Source organism: Cervus canadensis, chromosome 26 (genome assembly GCF_019320065.1).
Source record: "Cervus canadensis isolate Bull #8, Minnesota chromosome 26, ASM1932006v1, whole genome shotgun sequence".
Lineage (NCBI taxonomy): Eukaryota > Metazoa > Chordata > Mammalia > Artiodactyla > Cervidae > Cervus > Cervus canadensis.
The window spans coordinates 5,510,185-5,536,347 of NC_057411.1; the positions used below are offsets into that span (position 1 = coordinate 5,510,185).

At 41.0% G+C, this 26,163-nt stretch overlaps 1 protein-coding gene across 4 annotated transcripts; it reads left to right on the top strand.

The window, feature by feature from the left end:
• The first annotated feature begins 202 nt into the window (after positions 1-202).
• LOC122428174 (RE1-silencing transcription factor-like) lies at positions 203-23,688 on the top strand. Of its 4 annotated transcripts, none has more exons than XM_043447984.1 (5): positions 203-543; positions 9,083-9,986; positions 14,103-14,186; positions 17,921-18,936; positions 19,000-23,688. In XM_043447984.1, the coding sequence occupies exons 2-5, from the start codon at positions 9,092-9,094 to the stop codon at positions 20,065-20,067; spliced, it is 3,063 nt and encodes a 1,020-aa protein (XP_043303919.1). In that variant the 5' UTR covers positions 203-543; positions 9,083-9,091; the 3' UTR covers positions 20,068-23,688. The 4 variants fall into 4 exon arrangements, with proteins under 4 accessions (XP_043303919.1, XP_043303920.1, XP_043303916.1 ...); XM_043447985.1 differs by having other exon boundaries at positions 17,921-18,888; XM_043447981.1 differs by having other exon boundaries at positions 17,921-23,688.
• Positions 23,689-26,163: the final 2,475 nt, after the last annotated feature.

The window sequence follows — 26,163 nt, forward strand, 5'->3', positions numbered from 1 at the left end:
CCTGGCTTCTTTTCTGACCTCAGAGCCCGAGTTCGAGACACTGAGGGAATTAGGTGCTGCTACGTCTGGGCGCTCCCCCATCCGAAGCCCGAGCCCCCAGCAGACTCCTTCGCCCAGGGGCGGGGCGCGCCAGGCGGCTCCGCTTCGGGCCGGCGGAGGGGGCGTGCCCGGCGGGCGCGCGCGGGCGCTGAGGGGGCGTGTCTCGGGAGTGGCGGCGGCGGCGCGGGTCGGGTGCGCGGCGCAGCCTCCTGTGCTGGAATGTGCGGCTCCCGCGAGCTCAGGGCGCAGGAGCAGAGCAAGCGCCGCCGAGGCCTGGGGCCCCAGAGCCCGCTGTGGCTGGCGGCGGCGGCCCGGAGCGCAGGGCGCGAGCCCGCGGCCTGAACACTCCCTGCAGCCCCACTGGGTCTTTGAGGGCCTCGACGGGCCCAGCGGCCAACTTTTCCAGCGCCTCCCTCCCCTCCCCCGAAACTCCTGCAACAAAGAAAAGTAGTCCGTGAAGGAGCGGCGACGCGGGTCGTCGCCCCTCGTCGGCCAGGAAGGCCGGTAAGCGCGGCGCGGTCTGAGACACGGTCGGGTGGGGGCGGCGGGCCGGCCGGGCGGCCGTGGCCGCGGGAAGGGGAGGGCGCGGAAGGACGCGGAGCGAGGCGCTGTCCAGGGCTGATTTGCAGATACTGTGGCTCGGGCGGCGGCGAGCGCCGCGTCGGGCGGGGGCGGGCGGCCGGGCGGGATCGGGTTACATCGTCGCCGCCGGGGGGCTGGGCCGGGGGCGTCGGTGGGGAGCGGCGCGGCGCCGGGACCCCCTCCCCAGTGGAGGCCGGGCCGCCGCGTCCGCGCGGGCGCAGGCGGCGGGGATGTCTTGTCCTGCGGCCAGGAGCGGAGCTGCTTGGGGCCCTAGTCCTGAAACTTCCTCTCGTGCTCCTCCTGCTCCGGGTCCCGCCGCAGCCCCTCGCCTGCCGGCGGCCCTCGCGTCCTCCTCCCTCCGCGGCCTCTCCCTTTGGCCGGAAGGCGCCGTTGAGTGCGGCCGGGCGGGTTGAGTCAGCCCGGGACCCGGGCGGTTCCGCCAATGGGGCTGGACAGCGATTTCTGCGCTCGGGCCGCCGGGCCGCCGAGGCCCTGCGTGCGGGGTCGTCTGGCCGCCGCAGTCGGCGGGGCCGGGGCGCGCGTCCCGCGGGGCGCCGTGGGGGAGTGAGCCTGAGACTTCCGGGGCGCAGGGGGCCCCCTCTGGCGCTCGGGGCCCGGCGCCTCGGGAGGGCGCCCGCGGAGGCTCCCGGCCCCCTGCGGAGGGCGAGCCCTGGGCGGGCGAGGAGCCGGACGACGACGACGCGGCAACTTCGCTCACTCTTGCCGGACTGGGGCGCGCGGGCCGGGAGGGGGCAGCCTGGCCTGGGAAGACTCGGTCTGGCCCAACGGCGCCCCGAGTTTGCCCGCCTGGCGTCTTCCGTGGTGGGGAGCCCAGCAGACGCTTCAGGACGACTTGGTGCGTCGGTGGTGCAGCGAGCGGGCCGAGGCGAGGGCGCCGGAGTTTGCGAAGAGCTGCTTTGTGTTTGGTACGTATTTTGAGAAAATGGCCGAATGCCTATTTCAGTCAGGAATGCCGCGGCCGAGGCCGGCGCTGAAGGCAGCACGTAGGATCCGAGCGGCACGTTGGGCTTTCGGGCGGTGCGCGGACGGCCTTCCTGGGTAATGTGGGGACGGTAGTTAGGGTTGGGGGAGAATTAGGAATTGCGAGTCGCCTGGGCTGTTTCGTTAAGGCCTTGGACAGCCTTTGCTTTGTGTGATGGCATTTGATTCCGACTTTCGTTGGTACCTGTGACTCAACGAGTTCGTGTTTATGCACTTGGGTGAAACTGATTACTGTTTGTATTTTGGGTGTAAAAGTTTTTTAGCCCTTGCCACTTTGCTTTTTCTAATTCGCAAGAGAACGTCTAATTTGAGAATTAACACCTTTTAGGTTGGAAAGTGATGAGGTTAAGACACTTTATTAAAAAGCCCAACGTTTTTTCAAAGTGATTTTTTTATGGCTCCTCTAGGCAATTGAGTCAGATCAAACACGAGGCAAAAAGTTGCTGATTTGAAGATGAGTTATTCAGTTATGGGTGTTTGAAAGCTCTTGTGTTTTCATTTGTGTATATTTTGAATACACTAAACTTACCTTTTCACAGGAAAAAATATCTTTAATTTTTGTTTACTTTTAAACAGATCATCAAGAAAAGAAACTTAAGTAGTACTTTAGTGGTATTATGTACTTTTTCAAAGTACATTGGACTCTTGATCAACAGGAATTTGAACTGCGTGGGTTCACTTATATGTGGATTTGTTTCGAGAAATATATTGGAAAATTTCTCATAGATCTGCAACATTTTGCAGAAGTCTACAGATGACACACATAGCCTAGAAATATGGAAAAGTTAGAGAAAGGTACATCATGAATGCATAAAGTATACACAGATAATAGTGTATTTTATCATTTACTACCATAAAATGTATACAAATCTAATAAAAGTTATCAAAAATTACAGACCACCATGGCACCATTCCTGTCCAGAGAGATGTAAACAAATGTAAAGATCAGTCATTCACCCATAACTGCATATTAACTGTGGTCCATACTGTAGGTCTGTAATCATTTCATAGCTACCTCTTGTTGCTATTTTGGTGAGCCTCAAGTGTTGGAGGTATCCACTTAAAACGTCTTGTAAGTCTAATCATATCCGGGTGAGCAGTTCTCTCCAGTAAATTGTGCTTGCAGAAAAAAAGCCACCTCTCCCATTTCCTGAGTGTGTTTCATTGTGTTTAGTGGGATACCAGAAACCTTGAATGACTGCACGGGACCCATATAAAGTGCCACTGGTGATGCTGGAAATCCTCCCAAGCAGTAAAGTCATGACATTAGAAGGAAGAGTTAAATTGCTTGATATTGACCATATTAAGTTCTGCAGTTTCCATTACCCACCACTTTAAGATCAGTGAATCTAGTGTAAGGGTTATGGCAAAAAAAAGAAAAGAAAAGGAAATTTGGACACTATCTCTGTATTTTTTCCAGCAGACACGAAAGCCTTACACTTTTTGTAAAATGCCTTCTGTCTGATATTAAAAACACCTTTTTGGGAATTCCCTGGTTGTCCAGTGGTTGGGACACCATGCTTTCACACTTGAGAGTTCAGGTTTAATCCCTGGTTGGGGAACTAAGATACAACAAGCCACCAAGCCGCGTGATGTAACCTTAAAAAAAAAAGAGAAAATGAAGTGAAGTCATTGTATGACAATTTAAAGCAAAAGGAAAATGAAGTTTCTAAATCTGGAGAATTTAATGCTGGCAGAGAATGGTTTGGTAATTTTAGAAAGAGTTTTGGCTGAAAAAATAACAAGATAGCAGAACCAGCTTTGAGTTCCCAGATGCTGTTAACAGAATTACTGAAGAGAAAGGCTGTCTGCTTAAACAGGTTTTTAATACAGAGTAATATGCCTTACTCTGGAAAAAGTTTCCAAAAAAGTCATTCATTACTAAAGAAGAGAAGTGAGCATTAATTTGGATTTGAGGCTGGTTGAAGACTAACTTGTTTTGTGCAAATTGAGTTTTTGATCAGGACTGTTCTTACCTATAAAGCTGCCAAGCCCACTTTTTTTTTTTTTTTTTAATGGAATTGTTTTTCTTTCATTCTTTGTCTTCCTTTCTTTTTTTTGGCTTGCACGATCTCAGTTCCCCCACCAGGGACTGAACCTGGGCCACTGCAGTGAAAGCCCAGAACCCTAATCATTAGGCCACCAGGGAACTGCATAAGCCCACTATCCTTAAAGATAAACACCAGTTACTATTCTTTTGGTTGTATAACAAGAAGGCCAGGGCAATGAGAATACTTATCTAAATTGGTTCCGTTGATGCTTTATCCCTGATTATGAAGTACTTTGCAGTAAGGGAACTGCATTTTAAGGTTCTTTGGTATTGGACAGTGACCCTGGCCACCTTAACCCCATGAGTTCAACATTGAAGGTGTCAAAGTGGTATTCATGCGTGTGTGCTAAGTTGCTTCAGTTGTATCCCACTCTTTGCAACCCTATGGACTGCAGTCGGTCAGGCTCTTCTGTCCATGGGATTCTCCAAGTAAAATACTGGACTGGGTTGCCATTTCCTCCTCCAGGGGATCTTTCCGACCCAGGGATTGAACCCAGGTCTCTTACATCCACATTGGCAGGCAAGTTCTTTACCACTAGCACCACCTGGGAAGCCTGTCAAAGTGGTTCCCAAACACAATGTCTTTGAATAAAGTATATTAAGGTATCATAAGGACCTTGAAGTCTCATTACACATGGTACTCTGTAGAAAGGATTGTCAGTGCTGTGGAAGACACCCCCGATAGAACATCATGAAAGTCTAGAAGGATCATACTGTTGAAGATGTTATCATTGTGATAGAAAAACTATGAAGGCCATCAAGCCTAATACAAGTTTCTGCTAGAAGAGACTGTGTCGTGCATGAACTCACAGGATTTACGGCAGCCAGTCAAGGAAGTCATGAAAGAGTGGCTATTGGAAAAAGGTTGGGGGTGGGGTGGATGAAAGGCTTCAAGATACATATTTTGGGAATATTCAAGAGTTAATAGATAGCATAACAGAGAAATTAATGGAAGTTAATTTGGAGATGAGTCCTTTTGAACCAGTGCAAGACCATAAGGAGAAAGACATGGAAGAAACAGTGCCAGAAAACAAATTGCCATTAGACAGTCTGGCAGCAAGGTTCCTTTTATTGAAGACTACTTTTGACTTCTTTTACAACTTGGCCCCTTGTATGACACTTGTAGACACTAAAACTAAAGCCCGTGGTTGAAGGATTAGTACCAAATAGAGACATTATTAGAGAAGTAGAAAAGGAAAATTTGGACAGAAATTAAGATACATTTCTCTCAAGTTACGCCTCTTTCCACTTCCTCCACCTCTTCTCTCTCTGTACCTCCTTCTGCCTTCCCTTCCACTTCTCTGCCTCTCCTCACTGCCGCTCCTGACTCAGCAAGAGCAACCCTTCCTCCCCCCGTCCCCCATCCTCAACAGAAGACAGGAGGATGAAGACCTTGATGATGATCCACTTCTCTGCTTAATGAATGTTAAACAATCATGCTGTTCAGTTAATAAACTTCTCTGTCGTGTATGCGTATGAGTGTCTTGTGAAAATCTAGTAATTGTACACCAAGAGCTGGAAGACATTGTGTCATCACCATTGTTACCTAAGTATTCATTGTGTGCAAGACTTGAGAAAGGTTTAAAGTGATATTTAATATGAAATTTATAATGTATTAGTTTTTCTACTGTTGTATAATTTTCTTTTAAATAATTACATTACCTGGAACTTCCTTGGTGGTCCAGTTGTTAAGAATCAATTGCCATAGCAGGGGATATATGTTCAGTCCCTGGTCTGGGAGGATCCTGCCCACACGCTGAGCAGCAATTAAGCCTCTGGGCTGCAACTACTAAAGCCTGGGCTCTAGAGCCCCAGCACTGCAACAAGAGAAGTCATTGCAACTACAGAGCAGCCTCTGCTCATCGAAACTAGAGAAAGCCAACACGCTGCAACGAAGACTCAGTACAGCCAAAAATAAATTTTCAGTCCAGTTCAGTCGCTCAGTTGTGTCCAACTCTTTGTGACCCCATGGACTGTAGCATGCCAGGCTTCCCTGTCCATCACCAACTCCCATAGTTTACTGAAACCCATGTCCATAGAATCGGTGATGCCATCCAACCATCTCATCCTCTGTCATCCCCTTCTACTGCTTTCAATCTTTCCCGGCATCAGGGTCTTTTCCAATGAGTCAGTTCTTCACATCAGGTGGCCAAAGGTTGGAGTTTCAGCTTCAGCGTCAGTCTTTCCAATGAATACTCAGGACTGATTTCCTTTAGGATTGACTGGTTAGATCTCCTTGCAGTCCAGGGGACTCAGAAGAGTCTTCTCCAACACCACTGTTCAAAAGCATCAATTCTTCAGTGCTTAGCTTTCTTTATAAAAGTCCAACTCTCACATCCACACATGACCACTGGAAAAACCATAGCCTTGACTAGACGGACCTTTGTTGGCAAAGTACTGTCTCTGGTTTTTAATATGCTATCTAGGTTGGTCATAACTTTCCTTGCAAGGAGTAAGTGTCTTTTAATTTCATGGCTGCCGTCACCATCTGCAGTGATTTTGGAACCCCCCCAAAATAAAGTCTGCCAGTGTTCCACTGTTTCCCCATCTATTTGCCATGAAGTGATGGGACCAGATGCCATGATCTTAGTTTTCTGAATGTTGAACTTTAAGCCAACTTTTTCACTCTCCTCTTTCACTTTCATCAAGAGGCTCTTTAGTTCTTCTTCACTTTCTGCCATAAGGGTGGTGTCATCTGCATATCTGAGGTTATTGATATTTCTTTTGGCAATCTTGAGTCCAGCTTGTGCTTCATCCAGCCTGGCATTTCTCATGATGTACTCTGCACATAAGTTAAATAAGCAGGGTGACATTATACAGCCTTGATGTGCTCCTTTCCTGATTTGGAACCAGTCTCTTGTTCCATGTCCAGTTGTAACTGTTGTTTCCTGACCTGCATACAGATTTCTCAAGAGGCAGGTAATGTGGTCTGGTATTCCCATCTCTTTCAGAATTTTCCACAATTTGTTGTGATTCACACAGTCAAAGGCTTTGGCATAGTCAATAAAGCAGAAGTAGATGTTTTTCTGGAACTTTCTTGCTTTTTCCATGATCCAGCGGCTGTTGGCAATTTGATCTCTGGTTCCTCTGCCTTTTCTAAATCCAGCTTGAACATCTGGAAGTTTATGGTTCATGTACTGTTGAAGCCTGGCTTCTAGAATTTTGAGCATTACTTTGCTAGTGTATGAGAGGAGTGCAAGTGTGCAGTAATTTGAGCATTCTTTGGCATTGCCTTTCTTTGGGATTGAAATGGAAACTGACCTTTTCCAGTCCTGTGGCCACTGCTGAGTTTTCCAAATTTGCTGGCATATTGAGTGCAGCACTTTCACAGCAGCATCTTTTAGGATTTGAAATAGCTCAACTGGAATTCCATCACCTCCACTAGCTTTGTTGGCAGTGATACTTCTTAAGGCCTACTTGACTTTGTACTCCAGGATTCACTCTAGGTGAGTGATCACATTATCGTTATTATCTGGGTCATGAAGATCTTTTTTGTATAGTTCTTCTGTGTATTCTTGCCACCTCTTCTTAATATCTTCTGCTTCTGTTAGGTCCACACCATTTCTATCCTTTATTGTGCCTATCTTTGCTTGAAATGTTCCCTTGGTATATAATTTTCTTGAAGAGATCTCTAGAGCCTCCCATTCTATTGTTTTCCTTTATTTCTTTGCATTGATCACCAAAGAAGGCTTTTTTATCTCTCCTTGCTATTCTTTGGAACACTGCATTCAAATGGATATGTTTCTTTTTCTCCTTTACCTTTGGCATCTTTTCTTTCCTCAACTATTTGTAAGGCCTCCTCAGAGGCCTTTTTGCATTTCCTTTTCTTTGGATGCTTCCAGTACAATGCTGGAACCTCTGTCCACAGTTCTTCAGGCACTCTGTGTGTTTCAGATCTAATCTTTTGAATCTATTTGTCACTTCCACTGTATAATCATAAGGGATTTGATTTAGGTCATACCTGAATGATCTAATGGTTTTCCCTACTTTCTTCAATTTAACTCTGAATTTGGGAATAAGGAGTTCATGATCTAAGCCACAGTCAGCTCCCGGTCTTGTTTTTGCCGACTGTATAGAACTTCTCCATCTTTGGCTGCAAAGAGTATAATCAGTCTGATTTCGGTGTTGGCCATGTGGTGATGTCCATGTGTAGAGTCTTGTGTTGTTGGAAGAGGGTGTTTGCTATGACCAGTGCGTCTCTTGGCAAAACTCTGTTAGTCTTTGACCTGCTTCGTTCTGTACTCCAAGGCCAAATTTGACTGTTACTCCAGGTATCTCTTGACTTCTAACTTTTGTATTCCAGTCCCCTATAATGAAAAGGACATCTTTTTTGGGTGTTATTTCTAGAAGGTCTTGTAGGTCTTCGTAGAAAAATAAATTGGAAAAAAAAAAAATTACATTACCATATCCTGTTTGAAAAACAGCATATCAGCCCATCATACATATATGCAGTTAAAAAAAAAACTATTTCTAATACTATATTATGAAAATGCCTTACACTATATGCCATAAAAATTTTATGACTCATTTATTTGCATATAGGCTTGGCTACTGGGAAGCTGTCCTATCGATTGCAATAGATTTCAGTAAAGCAGTCATATCGTTGCTTCAACGTTATCAGTGCTTTGTTATAACTGTAAATGAGTATGAATTTCTTTTTCACAATATCTTTTCTCTTTTGTTGACTAGTGTTAGTAATGTGTATAATATCTGCAGTATTTTGTATCACAGTATTGGTAAATGTATGACAGGTGTAATTCATCTGGTACACAGGGGTTGTAAACTTACTGTATTTATAAACACAGTACTGGAAATGTAATCCTTATGATTTTCTTAACAACTTTTTCATGTATCTATTATATAAATGCATGTAACATGCCAAATATATGTTTACTGACTTACCCTTAAGGCTTCTGGTCAACAGTAGGCTATTGGTACTCTTAGTTTTTGTGGAGCCAAAAAGATGCGATTTTTAACCGCACTGGGGGTTGGTGCCTCTAACCAGTTTGTACAAAGGTCAATTTAATTTTAATTAGCACTAAAAAAAAAAAAAAATTAGCACTAAAAATGAAGGCTACTTACATTTTTCCAACAGAAAAGGTAAAAGTCCTTGAGGGAAGGCACGCTGTTGGTAGACTTAGTTGATAGATGAGTTGTGTCAAACACTTGATAGAATTTCTTATGGGGGTTACAGAAAATTTTTTGATGACTGCAGTAAAGAGAGTTTGGACTTAGAAAATGATTTTAAAGGCTGACTTTGAGTAGTTAATGAAGCTGATTGAGTTTAAAGATTACATGGGGAAATGTATTTTTTTAAGTTACAAATAACTACAGTGATGTTTTGTTGTAGACCGGTAAACGTTGTGCTTAAACTGGTGCTTCCGTGTCTTTTGTTTTGTTTGGATGCAGAGCACAGACATGGCCACCCAGGTGATGGGGCAGTCTTCTGGAGGAGGAGGGCTGTTCACGGGCAGTGGCCCCATGGGCATGGCCTTGCCAAATGACATGTACGACTTGCCCGATCTCTCTCGAGCTGAACTGGCTGCGCCTCAGCTCATCATGTTGGCAAACGTGGCCTTAACTGGGGAAGTAAATGGCGGCTGCTGTGATTATGTGGTTGGCGAAGAAAGACAGATGGCAGAATTGATGCCTGTTGGGGATAGCAACTTCTCAGATAGTGACGGAGAAGGACTTGAGGAGTCTCCTGAGGTGAAAGGCGAACCCAGTGGGCTGGAGAAGATGGAACTGGAAAGTTTGGAACTCAGCGTTGTCCAGCCACGGCCTGTGTTCGAGGCGTCAGCTGCCTCAGAAACGTACAGCTCCAACAAAGACCTTCCTCAGGAGACGCCCGCAGCAGAGGACAAGTGCAAGACCTTGAAGACCAAACCCTTCCGCTGTAAACCGTGCCAGTACGAGGCCGAATCTGAAGAGCAGTTTGTGCATCACATCCGAGTTCATAGCGCCAAGAAATTTTTTGTGGAGGAAAGTGCAGAGAAGCAAGCAAAAGCCAGGGAATCCGGCTCTTCTCCTGGGGAAGAGGGCGATTTCTCCAAGGGCCCCATCCGCTGTGACCGCTGTGGCTACAACACCAATCGCTATGATCACTACACTGCTCACCTGAAACATCACACCCGAGCCGGGGACAATGAGCGCGTCTACAAGTGCATCATATGCACGTACACCACAGTGAGCGAGTATCACTGGAGGAAGCACCTGAGAAACCACTTTCCAAGGAAGGTGTACACATGTGGGAAATGCAACTATTTTTCAGACAGAAAAAACAATTATGTTCAGCATGTTCGAACTCATACAGGTAAGAGGACCTTTCTCATTTATGAAGTGTACTGTACCCCCCAAAATGGAACAGTCTTAAAAATGTGAAAAATTTCAAACATCTCAAAGTAAAGAGAATTAAAGATGTGTAAATCTCATCTCAGAAGTAAATTACATCTCAAAAGTAAAGAGTAAAGATGGGTACCCACAGGTACCCATCACCTATCCCCAACAGTTATTAGTTATTAACATTTTATCACATTTGACAATTCATGTTTTAAAATAACAGCTTTATGAGATGTACTCCACTTCCACGCAGTTCATCCATTTAGTGTTAGAATGCATTGGCTTTAGTATGTTTGCAGAATTGTGCAGCCAGTACCACAGTCAATTTTAGGACATCTTCACCCCAAAAGGAAGCACCTCTCAGTGGTTGCTCCTCATTTTCCCCAATACCCCTTATTTATTCATTTTTAAATTGACTTTCAAATCTTTGTACTTAAGGGGTCTTATTTTTTGAAAGCAATGTTTATAATATTGATAGTTGCATTACAGTTTCCTGGTGAGAATTGGTACCTTTGAGGACCGATTACTGGTCTGAAGAAGATGGATAGGGTAACCTAGTACTCTGCTCCTCCCATCAGCAGTGAGAAGGGCTATGGAATGCTGTTTGCATCAGATCCCATCTGCAGTAGTTGTCACCCTGCAGCACTGAACCCTATGGGGAGTCCTCGTGAGGAGAGGAATTGATGTTGAAGTGGTAGACATAAACAAGGAGACTTGCAGGTGAAATTCCATTACAAGAAAGACATGTGTAGCAAGATTTCTAAACTCCAACAGATGGCTTCTGTGTAATTTATTTATTTATTTTTAAAGGCAAAATAATAATTTTAATGGCTTCTGTGTAATTTAAAGCTTAAAATCTAGTTATATAAAAGAATTTGAAATCTCTTTGGAATTTGTTATAATCTGTGGTTGTCTCTAGGCTTTGCAACCATTTTATCTCAAAAGTAAAAAAGTTTCAAAATTACATGGCATAGGAAATGAGAGTTACCGGACAGAATCCTACACCATTAATCACTTAAAGAGTTTTAATTAAACAAACTGTTAGACTAAAGTTAGACTAAACTAACCTCACCTGCAGTATCATAAAACAAACCCCAGATACCATATACACTTCAGCCATAAGTACTTCATGTTCCTTTAACAGTCTTGTGGAAACTTTGGGGCCTGATTTATCATAGAATTGGCCATAATCTGTAGAGCTTTTAGGTAATAAGTGTGATATACAGCGTAGTACATGACTTTTTCGTGTACACATTTATGAATTTTTAAAAATTGAGGTATTATTGACTGTGATGAATTTTTACAAATATATATACTTAATAACCACCATGCAAGTCACCATAAAAAATAATACCAGTGTCTTTATCTTACTAAATTTTTTTGGGGTGTCAGTTATATTTTTGATACTTTTAAAATTGTTGAGTCATTGAACAATTTAAAAGATTTTCCCCAAAATCTAAAAATGTTTGAACAATAAATTTAAATTAGTTGATTTAAGAGATTTTCAGAGTTAAGGAGAATGGAGAGAACTGGAAAAATTTCAGTTTGGTACGTATTTCCAATTTCTTATGTATACTTTAAAAAAAAATAAAACATAGGATCTCTACTTTTTGCCATTTCTTCTTTTTTTCTTATGGTGGTTTATTTTCATTTAATTACAATCTAGGCAACTAATTTTAATGGTTGTTTTTATATATTTCATCATTAATATTTTTTCTATATTAACTTAAAGTTGATATTTCCACAATTAAGGTTATGACTTACACAGCTAACTCTGGTTGTACGTATCTCATTTCACATTTAGTGTTAAACTTATTTGATCTTAATACTTTTTTTTTTTTTTTGGCCTTAATACTTTTTAAAAGCTCCCTTACTGTTGTATTACCTTATTTATGGTTTTTTTAAAAAAAATTTTCTAGGCAATTTGGTGGTACACAAATAGAAGGTTATTTATTTTAATTATTTAAAATCTGAGAGTATCAATGGTATTAAATGCATGGTTCTAAAAATTGTGTTTATGGAAAAATTAATTCATCTAGCTCAGAAGAGCAGAGATAAATGATCATCAGCAGGAATCCATCATTTCTTATCTCTCACTTAGGTAGCCAGCTTTTCAGGTTCACTTACCAAGTCTGGTATGTTTCTTTATTGAGTGCTCAGGGTTAGGTCTTTCTTCTACTCTCTGCTAATCGTCAGAAAAATACGCTAAGAAAAACAGTTAAGTGTATTGAAAGCCTAAAGTATTGTACCCAGGGTCACATACAGCTAAGATTCAAAGTTCTGTATCTTTTTTTATAGGTAATATCATGGTAGGGGGCTGAGGATTTTCATTTGAGTCTTCAGTAGAAAGATTTTTCATTTTGTGGTTTTGCTATCCAACCAGTTCACAAATTCTATTTTGAAAGATGACATTTTTGCTTATATGTGTGAGTGAAAAATTACTAGTGTTTTTAGAGTATTTATGCCTATTTTGGTGAGTTGCACAGATAGATGCAATCTATTTTGTTATGAAGAATTTAAAAGTAAAGTATCTGTAGTTGATCCTTCATGTTAATCTTTAGGGTATTAAATTTTCCTTAGCTTTTTTTGGTAACAATTTGATACACAATTGATATACCATACAATTCACTGTGAATCGAACTGTTCTGAACACTTCATATCAATGGAATCAGATAATATGTGGCCCTCAGTGGCTACCTTCTTTCACTTATGTTTTCAAGGTTCATCCACATCAAAAGTACAGTGCTTGTTTTCCTTTTGTTGCTAAATACTGCTCTCAAATGGGTAGGCAACATTTTGTTTTTCTATTAGTTAAAGGATTTTTGGATTATTTCCACTTTTTGGCTATTGTGAATAATGCTGCTATTGCTATTCTTATGCAAAGTTTTGTGTAGACATGTGTTTTTATTTTTCTTAGGTAAATATACACCTAGGAGTGGAATTGCTTAGCCATATGGTAATTATGTTTAATCATTTGAGGGACTGACAAGGTGTTTTCCAAAGTGGCTGCACTATTTTACAGTCCCACCAGCACTGTATTAGGGTTCTAAATTGTCCACAACCTAACAAATAAATGTTAACATCTGTTATTTTGATTATAGCCATCCTGGTGGGTGTGAAATCATCTCACTGTGGTTTTGATTTACATTTCTGTTGTGGCTAATGATACTGTGCATCTTTTCATGTGCTTGTTGTCAATTATGTATCTTTTTACAGAAATACATTTCAACATTTTTTAAGTTACCAGAATTCTTCCAGGCTAAAGTAGGCGTCCTGTTGCCATGAACTATTTATGTCTAATCTATAGGTACCAGCTAATAATAGCTGGATAGCTACTAGGAACACATTTCACAGTTATCACCACATTCTTTCGTTGTTTTTTTCACTTTGTCTTTCCCTTTCCTTGTTCCATGGGTTTTTTGTTTGTTTTTTGTTTTTGGCCAAGCCACATGACATGTGGGATCTTTAGTTCTCCTACCAGGGATTGAACCTGTGTGCCCTGCAGTGGAAGTATGGAGTCTTAACCAGTTGACTGCCAGGAAAGTCCCTCCTTGTCCCTTGTTATTAGATACGTCTGTTGCTGTAATGCATGATATAGACAGAATAATAACGTATTTATTGAGGGCTCTATTTGTCAGGCACAGGGCTGAGGGCTTTCCATGTATTATCTTAATTTAAATTCTCACAATTCTAGAAAGTTGAGGTGCTGTTACTTTTATAGATGAGGAAGCTTGCCTGAGGTCCTGATTGTTATCTTATGGCCAAAAAATAGACAAATGTCACGGTATTTTTTTAGTATATTTTGTGGTCCACAACCCATGTCCAAAAAACACAATTTCTGCCTTTGAGACTTAGATTCTTTAGTTCTCTTATCTCCAGTTGCTGTCAGTCCCTGTGGCTTTATGAGTATAACTGGGACTTCCCTGGTGGGCATGAGTTCGATCCTTGGTCTGGGAACTAAGGTCTCACATGCTGAGTGAGCAGCCAAAAAAACCCCCCAAAACTCAGTATTAAATAATGTATGTATTGTTAGTGAGAATTGTAATTGCCTTATTTTATCATTTGAACATTAATCACTGTATTTTTGTAGGTGAACGTCCATATAAATGTGAACTTTGTCCTTACTCAAGTTCTCAGAAGACCCATTTAACCAGGCATATGCGTACTCATTCAGGTTGGTAAGAAATCATTCTATCATTTTTAGTAAACTACCATTATAAAGAAGTTGTTCTGTACCTGGAACTGGGTCATTACTTATGATTTATTTTTGATGTAATTTGGATATTTATATATTTTTTACATATAATTTCAGTGTGTGGTTGCTGGGTTCCAGGGATTCCTTGTTAGTTGCTTAGTTCCTGACATTTGGTTTTGTTCTCTTGAGAATTGTTAAGGCTTCTGAAGATTGATTTACAAAAGCCAAACTTTAAAGAGTGATGGGTAATCCATGTTCCTAATTTATTCACTTACAATAAATAAAATATAGGACTATAACCCCTGGGAGAATTGTCCACTCTAGAACTGAAATGATCATGATCACCATCCAGAATTGGCCCCCATTATGAATGTATGAAGATTGCGAAGTTAAAAAGTCAGTATTTGTGTAGGTGGTCTTGAGCGGATAATTTATTTCATTTTTGCCACACTGACGCTTGGGAGGTCCTGATATGATCCACAACTCTTCCTCTTCTAATTCTCAGTAGTTATGTTACCATTTCATCTTGAATGAAATATTTAGAACTGGAGGGAATGCGTCCAATTTGCATGTCCCTTTGTAATATTTTTGTAGGTATCATACTGGATAGTTCTTCCATCCTGCTAGCACAGGAATTAATTTTGAATATTTTTCCAATTATGAGCACAGTGAATGTTTGTTAAAGGGAATTAACATCTTACTGAATTCTGTTACGGACTACTTATTTTTAAGATGGAAAAGTAATTTTTTCAGCAAAAACTATTTTCCCTCCATTGAGTACTTGGTGATTATTGTGGAGGCACTGTTTTTTGGTTTTTTTTTTTTTTCCCCCTCTTGGCCAAGTGGCTTTCAGGATCTTAGTTCTCCAACCAGGGATCAAACCTGTGCCCACTGCAGTGGAAGCATGTAGTCCTAACCACTGGGCCACCAGTGAATTCCCTGAAAGGCATCATGTTTAATAGCTGGGTCATTTGAAACATATTATGGTGTGAGAGTCTTTTTGTGGGTTTTAGAATAATTTTTTTGAAGATTTATTGATGCATTTTATTTATTCACGTTTTTTGGCTGTGGTGGGTCTTTGCTGCTGCATGTGTGCTTTCTCTAGTTGCAGCGAGCAGGGGCTACTTTTTGTTGCGGCACATGAGCTGAGTGGCTCTGTGGCATGTGGGATCCTCCCAGCCTGGGGACCAAACTGGTGTCCCTTGTGTGTTGCAAGACAGATTCTTAACCCCTGGACCATCAGGGAAGCCCTAGAATAACTTTTTAAACATATTTTATTAAGGTTTAATTTACCCGCATGAAAATGCACATGTATTAGGCATATAGGTCAGTGATTTTATGTATGCTTTCTCTTGTTTGACTGCCATTTTGGTGTAGATATGAAATATTTCTACTACCCTTAGAAAAGTTCCCTCCTTACTCTTCCTAGTCAGTACTCCCACATTCTTCCGTCAAGTGATACTCTGATTTCTGTTAAAGATTTAACATCCTTCTGTAAAATGTTTTCGAGAGTAATTCCATGCTGCGTTATCAGAATGTTGTGTTTATTGCTGAGTAGTACACCCCTATTACTCTTGAATTAAAAGTTCCTTCGTTATTCTATCTGGGCTCTACTTAATAAGAATGTGTATAAGCTTATAAAACTCCCTTTTTGAATTTGCCTTACATTTATAAATTAGTTTGGGAAGAATAAAACAGACACCTGGCACATTTACAAAGATGAAAAACAGGTAAAAATTTTTACTAGAACTGGAAAAGGAAATTAAATTGAAACTGTTGGTACAGGGCAAAAGAATCTTCATTCAGCTAGGTATTAATAAACTAATCAACTTGATGAATTGGTCTTCCAGTGTAACAGATTTAATGGCAATAAAGCAAAAATAGGGTGGGGTGAATAAAGCAAGTAAATGACGCCATTGGAGTTTTATTTAAACAGAGTAGTAGGAACTCCATTCCTTGATCACTTCACAGGTGAATGCTTGCATCTTGCTTGATGCTGGCTATGAAAATGCTCTCGTTCATTAGGGCTTATAAAGTGGTGACATTTTCTTTATAATTCTTTTAAGAGCACAAATATTTCCCTAACGAGATTGACTCCATTCATCAGCTCTTTGTTTACTCAAAGGTAAGGTTTATATAGTAAGGCAGGATAAGCACCTGAAATCTTCCTTTGTGTTTACCTATTCTATAGTATACCAGTTCATTCCAGAAGTCATAAATTACAGGTAATATGTATTGACTGGCCATCTGTTCTACACTATAGCTTACAGCACGTAAGAATAGTTTACAGATGAGGAAATTGAGCCTTAGAGAGTTTTCAGTACCTTGCTCAAGACCTCACAGTAAGTTGCAGAGCCCGTACTTGGTCCCTGCAGGTATTCTTACTGTGGAACAAGTTCTTAACCGTTATGTCACATATCTTGTTTCCCCCATTCTGTTTCTATATATATTAAGTAGATGTTTGTCTCCATTGAAGTCATTCAGTGGGAAGGACAAGATAGCACCAAGTGGAGAGTAATTTAGCATATTGTTAGAAACCTCTCTTCATGAATCTGTTAGTGGACTAATGTGGAAAAGAACTTATAGTTTGACACACTTGGATAAGTTTTTGTTTTTGTGGTCAACTATGCTGTAATCAGCTATCGTCTAATCATGTAAAGCTTACTATCTATGGTTTTACTTAATGTCTGAGTAGTTTTGCTTTACGAAAAAATTTAATAAGATTTTATGTGAATTTGAGAATGTTGAGAGATGAATTTTCATAAATGTCAATTTCCATTTTTCTGCTATGCATTCCATTGGACCAGTGGGGTATGGATACCGTTTGGTAATATTTGCTAGAGTGTGATCTAGATGGGTATGTATTCAGGTAGAATGAGTTAAATCTCATGCCTTTAATTTGGGGGTGGGAGGGCTTCTGGTCTTGTATGTGCCTGTGATTATAACTTGTGCTTATTTTATATGCCATATCTATTTGTATGCCCCTGGTTTCTTTGCTCATTCATTAGAAGAAAGTGGGAGAAAATCTAGAAAGGATTTTTGACTTGTTATACTTTGCTGTAGAATAGCAGCTTTGGCAGTGGAAAAATTTGCTGAGTGAAATCTGATTCAACTCTGCTACGATGGACAAAGGGTCAAAACATTGTTTTAAAGCTTTCACATAAAGGTTTGGGAGTATGGCCTAGAGTATGAAGTATTTTTTTTGAAGTCTCAAGGTTTATCTTAAATATATGGGAATTTTATGTTCTGCTCCTTTATAATTTGTTTTAACTACATAAAAACATTATGTAGTTAACATAATATAATTATGTTACCTTTTTGAGTGCCTTTGCCCAAGAATTAGCATCAAGAGCCTAAGTCACTTTTTCAGTAATTGTATATTTCTTGATGAATCTGTGTTCTTTAAGAGTGTTTGAGAGCACTAACTTGATGAACTTTTTAGAAGATGATTAAGATAATTATTCCTTTGTTTAGAATGAGAATCAGAAGTCAAGGGATAGAGGAAAGATATACAAATAAATACAAAAGATATACAAATAAATATGGTAAATAAAAGTTGCATGATAAAGTCTTCATGAAATAGTTTCGGTGGTTTTGTTTTATTTATATATATATATCTGTATCTATCTCCACTTCTTGATGAGCATATTTGAATAAATCTTGAATTCATTTCTTAACGTGTGCCTTCTGTAACATGTCTTGTCTGCCTTCAGGTGAGAAGCCATTTAAGTGTGACCAGTGCAGCTATGTGGCCTCTAATCAACATGAAGTAACCCGCCACGCAAGACAGGTTCACAACGGGCCCAAACCTCTAAACTGCCCCCACTGTGACTACAAAACAGCAGACAGAAGTAACTTCAAAAAGCACGTGGAGCTGCATGTGAATCCACGGCAGTTCAACTGCCCTGTGTGTGACTATGCAGCTTCCAAGAAGTGTAATCTGCAGTATCATTTCAAATCTAAGCATCCTACGTGTCCTAATAAAACCATGGATGTCTCAAAGGTGAAACTAAAGAAAACCAAGAAGCGAGAGGCTGACTTGCCTGATAACAAAATCACCAGTGAGAAACCAGAAACAGAGCAGGCAAAAGTAAAGGGGGATGTGACTGGGAAGAAAAACGAGAGGTCTGTAAAAGTGGAGAAGAAAGAGAATGTTTCAAAAGAGAAACGGCCTTGTAGTAACGCCTCAAGCCAGGTGACCACCAGAACTCGCAAATCGGCCATGGAAGCGAAAGAAGTGGATGTGTCCCCAGGAAACAATTCAGAAAAGAGCTGCAGAAGCAAGAAAAGCAAAAGGAAGGTGGAAGCTGAAGCCCATTCCTTACAAGAGCCTGTTAATGATGAGGAACCTGTGACAAAAAAGAAAAAGAAGGCAGAAAGCAAATCCAAAAATAGTCAGGAAGTGCCAAAGGGTGACAGCAAAGTAGAGGAGAATAAAAAGCAAAACATTTGCGTGAAAAACAAGAGGAAAACCGTGAGAAGTAAACCATGTAAGAAGAGCAGCCAGCCTGCTCAGAGGAGGCCCCCTCAGATGGAGTCTGCTCAGGTGGGGTGTGTGCAGACGGAGCCGCCCCCTCCTCCTCCCCCTTCCCCTCCCCCTCCTGTGGGGGGTGTTGAGGTCGAGGTTGTCCAGAAGGGGCCTGTTCAGATGGAGCCTCCTCCTCCCATGGAGCCTGTTCAGGCGACCCCTGTTCAGATGGAGCTGCCTCCTCCCCTGGAGCCTGTTCAGGTGACCCCTGTTCAGATGGAGCCTCCTCCTCCCCTCCCCCCTCCTCCCCCAGAGCCTGTTCAGGTGACCCCTGTTCAGATGGAGCCTCCTCCTCCCCTTCCTCCTCCTCCCCTTCCCCCTCCTCCCCCAGAGCCTGCTCAGGTGGGGTCTGTTCAGACAGAGCCTCCTCCTCCCCCTTCCCCTCCTCCTCCTGTGGGGGATGCTGAGATGGAGGTGGTTCAGACGGGGCCTGTTCAGACAGAGCCTCCTCCTCCCACAGAGCCGATCCCCAGAAGGTCTCCTCGCAAAGATCATAGAAAGGAGAAGTCCAGCATGCTGAGTGAAAGGGCGCGGAAGGAGCAGGTCCTCATTGAGGTCGGCTTAGTGCCTGTTAAAGACACACAGCGTCTGAAAGAAAGTGCCTGTGCTCAGGATCTCTCCCCACCATCACCACCCCTGCCAAAGGAAAACTTAAACGGGGAGGAATCGAAAGACCAACATTTGTTCCCTGCAGGCGAAGGAAAGAAAGAAGCCCCTCCTCAAAAAGCGGGAGCAGAAGAGGCAGATAAGAGTCTAGCTGGTCTTGGTGCTGTTATCAAGGCATCTGCCAACACTTCATCCTCTGAACAAAACTTGAATATGCCAGGGGGTGAAACTTCAGAGGATAAACATCAGGCCGAAGCTATGCTCTGTGAAATGGAGGTGGACACTGACGAGAAGAAAGCAGAGAATTTCCCCAGCAAAGACGTGGCAGTTGAAGAACCAGTTTCACCACCACTTCCTGCTCTGCCACTAGAAAAACATGAAGCGGTGTCCACAGCGGCTGTGGCGTCCCCTCCTCTCACCGTGGCAGTCAGTGAGTCTCAGGAAATGGATGAAGACGAAGGCATCCACAGTCACGATGGGAGCGACCTGAGTGACAACACGTCAGAGGACAGTGACGATTCTGGATTGAACGGGGCTCGGCCAGTCCCACAGGAGACCAGTGGGAAAGATGGAAAGGAGGCCTTGGCTGCCAGAGTGGCCGAGGGAGATTTCGTTTGTATCTTCTGTGATCGTTCTTTTCGAAAGGAAAAAGATTACAGCAAACACCTCAATCGCCATCTGGTTAATGTATACTTCCTTGAAAAGGCAGCTCAAGGGCAGGAGTAATGACACTCTGGTCAAGGTTTCAGTTCTTAGTGGATAAGGTCTCTGACATTTTATATTCATTTGCAGTAGTAGACAGCCTTTTGTTTTTAAAATTAATTACTGTCCAATCTTGATTTTTAAGTGGCACTCTTTTTCCTGGACTCCGTGTACCTACTTATGTACACATTTTAGTAAATCCAAGGGAGTTTCTGTCGCAGACATCTAAATCTCTAAGCTTTTTTTTTTTTTTAATCTGTTTTCATTTAAGTTAACTAAGGAGGCCAAGGTGGTATTAGAGCATTCTGTCAATTTGTTCAGCTATAACTTACCAGTTTTTTCCTCATGTCTGTCTTCCTATTTCATTTTAGTTTATTCTTTGTTTATAGCCCTATAAAAATTGGCTTACTTAAATAGCAAATTACTTGAAGAATTTGCCTGCTTTATATAAAGTTAGCACTTTAAATTGTTCTAGCGATAAGAAGAGAGACATTGAATTTGAAGAGAAATTCTCCCAACAATGGATGTTCTATCAATCCAGGTATTTACCTTCCTGAATTTTGATCAGTATGTATGTTTATTTGTGTATGTGTTAATTGTCATAAAAACAATGATTTTGGTGGGTTTTTTGTTTTTTGTTTTTTTTTTGGTGCTTTAATGCCTTAAGATGTTGCACATTGTTTTTTTTTTTAACCTATGCAGTTAAATTTTTTCTAGAAATAGCATTTGCGTTGTAATACTTTATATATGCATGTTTATTTTGATCTCTCTGGAGGGATGCTTTTTAGTATTGTTTGCAAAAGGGGCAGTTTTCTTTTTCCTTGCCGCAGTTGTCTTTTCTGCAGAATAGTAGTCTGTGAAAATTTGTGAGCAAATGAAAGATGCAGGTTTAGTCCATTGATTTTGATTTTAACATCTATGCCAGAATCTGTATTTCATATAAGTTATTTATTTTAAATTGATGTAGTGAGCTCACACCTTTCAGTTTGAACTTTGCAGTAAATAAACCACTAGATCTATGTTGAATGGATTTTTATATCAAGTACCAACCATAGGTAAATTTTTTGGCTCATCTTAGTACATCTACTTCCTCAATGTGTGGTGTTAAGTTGTATCTTATAGGAAACCTCTTTTCCTGGATGGTTGGTGTTTATTTATATGTCTGCTCCGCTGAATAAAGAACTATAATTTTTATTTGGAAACTGCAAATCTGGAACTAGGAGGCATAATGACTCCTTCAAGTTACACACAATATCAGTTGTGAGATTCCAAAGCCATAGCAGTTACACAGAAAACCTAGGATGAGAGAGGCAGTGTGACTGCTGGTAGACCAGCTGCTCCTTCCTGTGAGTATAGTGAAAAGGGCTGGCGAAAACTGAAGTTCAGTCCAGATTAAAAAATCACACTTTCTCAGGGATCTCCTCTCACTAGTGGGTGTCCTGGCTGTTACCGGGACAGCCTTTTGCTACAGGTGAGGCCTCAAATGAATAACTATTTTGGTGTTCCTACGGGACCACTTTGTATGGAAAAGAGTATGTGGTCCAAACTTGGTAGGTTCTTTGGCCAGTCACCAAAGAATATGAAAGAATCTAACATAGGTTTTTGTTTTTCCTTGTAAAATAAAGTATGATTCCGGTAAGGAACCTTGATTCTTATCCTCCCAGGTTCTATTCTGAAGTAATCACTTTATATTTTGTTTGTTTTCTTTTGTCTGATTGATCTCTGAGGCAGGTTTCAGGGTTTGGCAATGCAACATGAAAAATTAGGAAGAAGTATTAAACTGTGTGTGGAAAACTAGTTATTCTGAGAGTGGACGTTTAAGGTAAAGGACATTTGAACTTGGAATTGACTGGGAGGCCAAAGATTTAAAGAAGCAGAAAATTTTCTCAAGACATGAGTAAGTTGTGTATTATTGATGTGTGTTTTCTGTACATAATAGGGATTTGTAAATGATGTTGAATTCTAGGTGAATTCTCGGCTCCGACAATCATTGTCAAACAGATCAAGCTGCAGATATTTATGTTTTAAAACTTAAATTATAAAGCTAGTTAAACCTTTCTAACAACTAGATTTAATGTTCATTAGTACATTTTATATTAAAACGTTACCTTTTCCAGTACATAACAAAAATATTCATATTAAGTACAAATTGGAGATTAGGAATCAGTTTGGATTCTTTTGATACCTCAAAAGAAAAAAAATGACTTCTGGGGAATTGGACTTATTTTCTTATCTAGATTTTAAGACTAGAATGCCAAAACGAAAAATATGAAAGAAATTAAAACCCCTCATTAAAGTGATTTGTGAAAACATTGTTACTGGAAATTGAATGGGCTTGAGGCCTTTCCTCCAGAAAACAAGGACTTGTTTGTCAGGCCTATATTAGGTTCTGAACCTAGTGCCATGTATTTGTTCTTATTAAAAATCGTTTGATTAAAAAAATTGTTTCATTGAAAAATATATTAGTAATATGAACTTCTGGTCTAGTTCTTCCATTTGAAAAATGTGCTATTTGCTTTGAATCTTTTTTTTCTCGCTTTCCCTTCCACTGGATCGGATTGAAGCTAGACTTTTCCCTTTTGATAAAGGAATAAAAAGTAAACATGTTGTAAACTGATGTTTAGTATTAAAGGTTGAAATACTTAGAATACCTTTATAAGCCTAATCCTAGGTAGCTTTGTAAAATGTATCTCTTAACTGTCTTCTGAACCTATGTTCACGTTGCTTTTCAGGATATTTTAAGTTATATTTTTTTCCTCTTTTCAGAGCTGCTTCATTGAGGCTTTTTTTTTTTAATTGATGTGTAATTCATAAAGAGCTATTCTTTTTTTTTTTGATTAGGCTTCTTTTAGCTATTGCCAGATGTTTTGCTCTAGTCTTCCAAGAAAGGCCATTTTATTTTTTAGAGTCACTTCTAAAGTCACGTGGTCTTTAACTTTGGGGACTCTTGCATCTGAGTGCTAATTCAGATTTAAGCCTAAGTAACCTCATTGCCTCTCACCCCAAGAATGTTGAAATGGAAGAAATACTTTGCTGTAGTTCTGGACTAAAAAGCTGGGGAAGAAACTTCATTTTCTTTTTTGCACAAATCAGAAAAACAGCTACTGTGCAGAGTTTCCTTTTTGACTTCAGCTGATGAACTGGACTGCTAGTGTTAATTCAGAGTTAAGAAATTATCTGAATCTTTGTTTGGATAGATTTGGGATCTGCATGTAATATTAACTAGATCAGATAGCTTTTTTATACTTTCACATGTATACATAGGCTCTCCCTACCCTTGTCAACACCATTAGTTATTGAACTTTGTGAACTGTCATTGAAACATTACAACAATGTTTTGTTGTACCAGTGTATAAACTTTTACAGTGCAATACATGGTGTTTTTCAGAGACAAACCAAAGGTTTATTTCTCAAGGTTCCTGCTGTTTGCTTTAACAGCATTTGATGGAGAATCTTTTATATACATTTTTAATAGATGAAAAACCAGATTGCAAATCCTTTTTATTGTTTTTTGTTTTTTGAAGCAAACCATGTACCAGGTTTTTGGTCCCAATTGTGTAGGATAAGTTAAATTGCATTCTATTAACCCATATATGAGTGTATTTCTGTAAGCATAGTAATGTTGAAATAAAGTTTTAAAAAGCATTTTATGCCTTTGTTTATTTGTGGTACATCAAATGTTAAGGAACCCAAATTGATTTGACTGGAACTAGAAGTATTTTAATAATTCTCAAAACATTTTCACTCTGATAATGTAGGGTAAATAAGAAGGTGGTGAAAATCTTTGTTTGGGGATAACCAGTCTGTGGGTAGAAGTCCAAAGCCTCTCTTCCTGTAATCTGCTTTCTGGGAAGTGGATGTGTAGTAGGTAGGAGAGAAACGACCTGAAGACAATTTATAGGGAATCACATCCTTCCCAGTCACAGGTCCCGTAACAGTCGTCGTCTGCATGTCTGTTCTCAGTGGCAAGCCTGCTCTCAGTAAATACTCACTTACTGGAAAAAGGTGCATTGAACGGAAAATAAGAGGAGTTACACGGACTTCACTGAGTGCTGGGGCGCTGATGTGATTAGTTTTACTCTGATGGAAGCCTGAGAAGGAAATGAAGTCCATGGGAAAGTGATAAGCCAGGTTATAAGGTTCTGCTTCCTTTGTTGCTGCTGCCAAGTCATGTCAGTCGTGTCTGACTCTGTGTGACCCCATAGAAGGCAGCCCACCAGGCTACCGTCCCTGGGATTCTCCAGGCAAGAACACTGGAGTGGGCTGCCATTTCCTTTTCCAGTGCATTAAAGTGAAAAGTGAAAGTTAAGTCGCTCAGTCATGTCCAACTCTTTGCGACCCCGTGGACTGTAGCCTACCAGGCTCTTCCGTCCATGGGATTTCTCAGGCAAGAGTACTGGAGTGGGTTGCCATTGCCTTCTCCAGCTTCCTTTGTTACTGGAAATGATTGTGCTGTATGTTGAAAAACAGTGTTGAAGATTTAGGTATTTCTGTGGACTTGAGAGAAAAGGGAGAACAAATTGGAGAAACATCAGAACAACTGGATTGCATTTTGTCTTGATAGAGTAAGTGACCTAAAAGTTCATTAGTCAGGAAAGGATATTTAAATGTTATTGATGTGTGACTTGTTTGTTACCTTTAAGTGTGTTACCACAAGTGTGTTTTTCCAATCCCTTGCTATTCCCTTCTCAGAGGCTCACCCTGTTATGCTTTTTACAGGTGTCCGTTTTTCACTTAATCTTTGGCCATCCTTGTATTCTACCCAGGGGCAGTTAACGGTCCAGTAGTGGGCCCCCTCCAAGGGTACTCATCCAGCTCCATGAAGGTAGGTTGGTGAAGAGGCTAAGAACAATGTACTGATCTTTGGTAATCAGGGGAAGTTTCAGTGTAAACAAAATTGCTTATTTAAAGGATTATTATTGATGTTTGCTGTATCAAGTGCTCTGTGGCCCTTGCAGTTAGAGTTGGGTTCACTGTGGGCCTCTCTTTCTTACAACTATAATTTTGCAAATCATTTTTAACTTTGTTAAATCTGTTTCTTCATCCTGAAAATGAGGTCATATGGTACTAGTATTCATAGGGTGACTCTTGAGTGTTAACTGCTTTTGTTGGGTTTTTAAAATATTTTTTTGACTGTGCCACACCAAGCTTGGGGGAATCTTAGTTCCCCAGTCAGGGACTGAACCTGGGCCACAGCGCTGGAAGGGCTGAGTCCTAATCACTGGACCGCCAGAGAATTCCTGAGTGTTAAATTCCAGCTGAACTATTTCAAATCCTGAAAGATGAGGCTGTGAAAGTGCTGCACTGAGTATGCCCGAAAGTTTGGAAAACTCAGCAGTGGCCACAGGACTGGAAAAGGTCAGTTTTCATTCCAGTCCCAAAGAAGGGCACTGCCAAAGAATGTTCAAACTATCACACAATTGCACTCATTTCACAGGCAAGCAAAATAATGCTCAGAATTCTCCAAGCTAGGCTTCAACAGTATGTGAACCGAGAACTCCCAGATGTTTAAGCTGGATTTAGAAAAGTCAGAGGAACCAGAGATGAAATTGCCAACATCCATTGGATCATAGAAAAACATCTGCTTCATTGATTATGCTAAAGCCTTTATTTAACTCTGGATCACCACAAACAGTGGAAAATTCTTTAAGAGACGGAAATACCAGACCACCTTACCTGTGTCCTGTGAAACCTGTATGTAGGTCAAGAAGCAACAGTTAGAACTGGACATGGAACAATAGATGGGTTCCAAATTGGGAAAGGAGTATGTGAAGGCTGTATATTGTCACCCTGCTTATTTAATTTAATATCCAAAGTGCTGGGCTGGGTGAAGCACAAGCTGGAATCAAGATTGCCAGGAGAGATATCAACAACCTCAGATATGCAGATGACACCACCCTAATGGCAGCAAGTGAGGAGGAACCAAAGAGCCTCTTGATGAAGGTGAAAGAGAGTGAAAAAGCTGGCTTAAAACTCAGCATTCAAAAAACTACCATGGCATCTGGTCCCATCACTTCATGGCAAATAGATGGGGAAACAATGGAAACATGACAGACTTTATTTTCCTGGGCTCCAAAATCACTGCAGATGGTGACTGCAGCCATGAAATTAAATGACGCT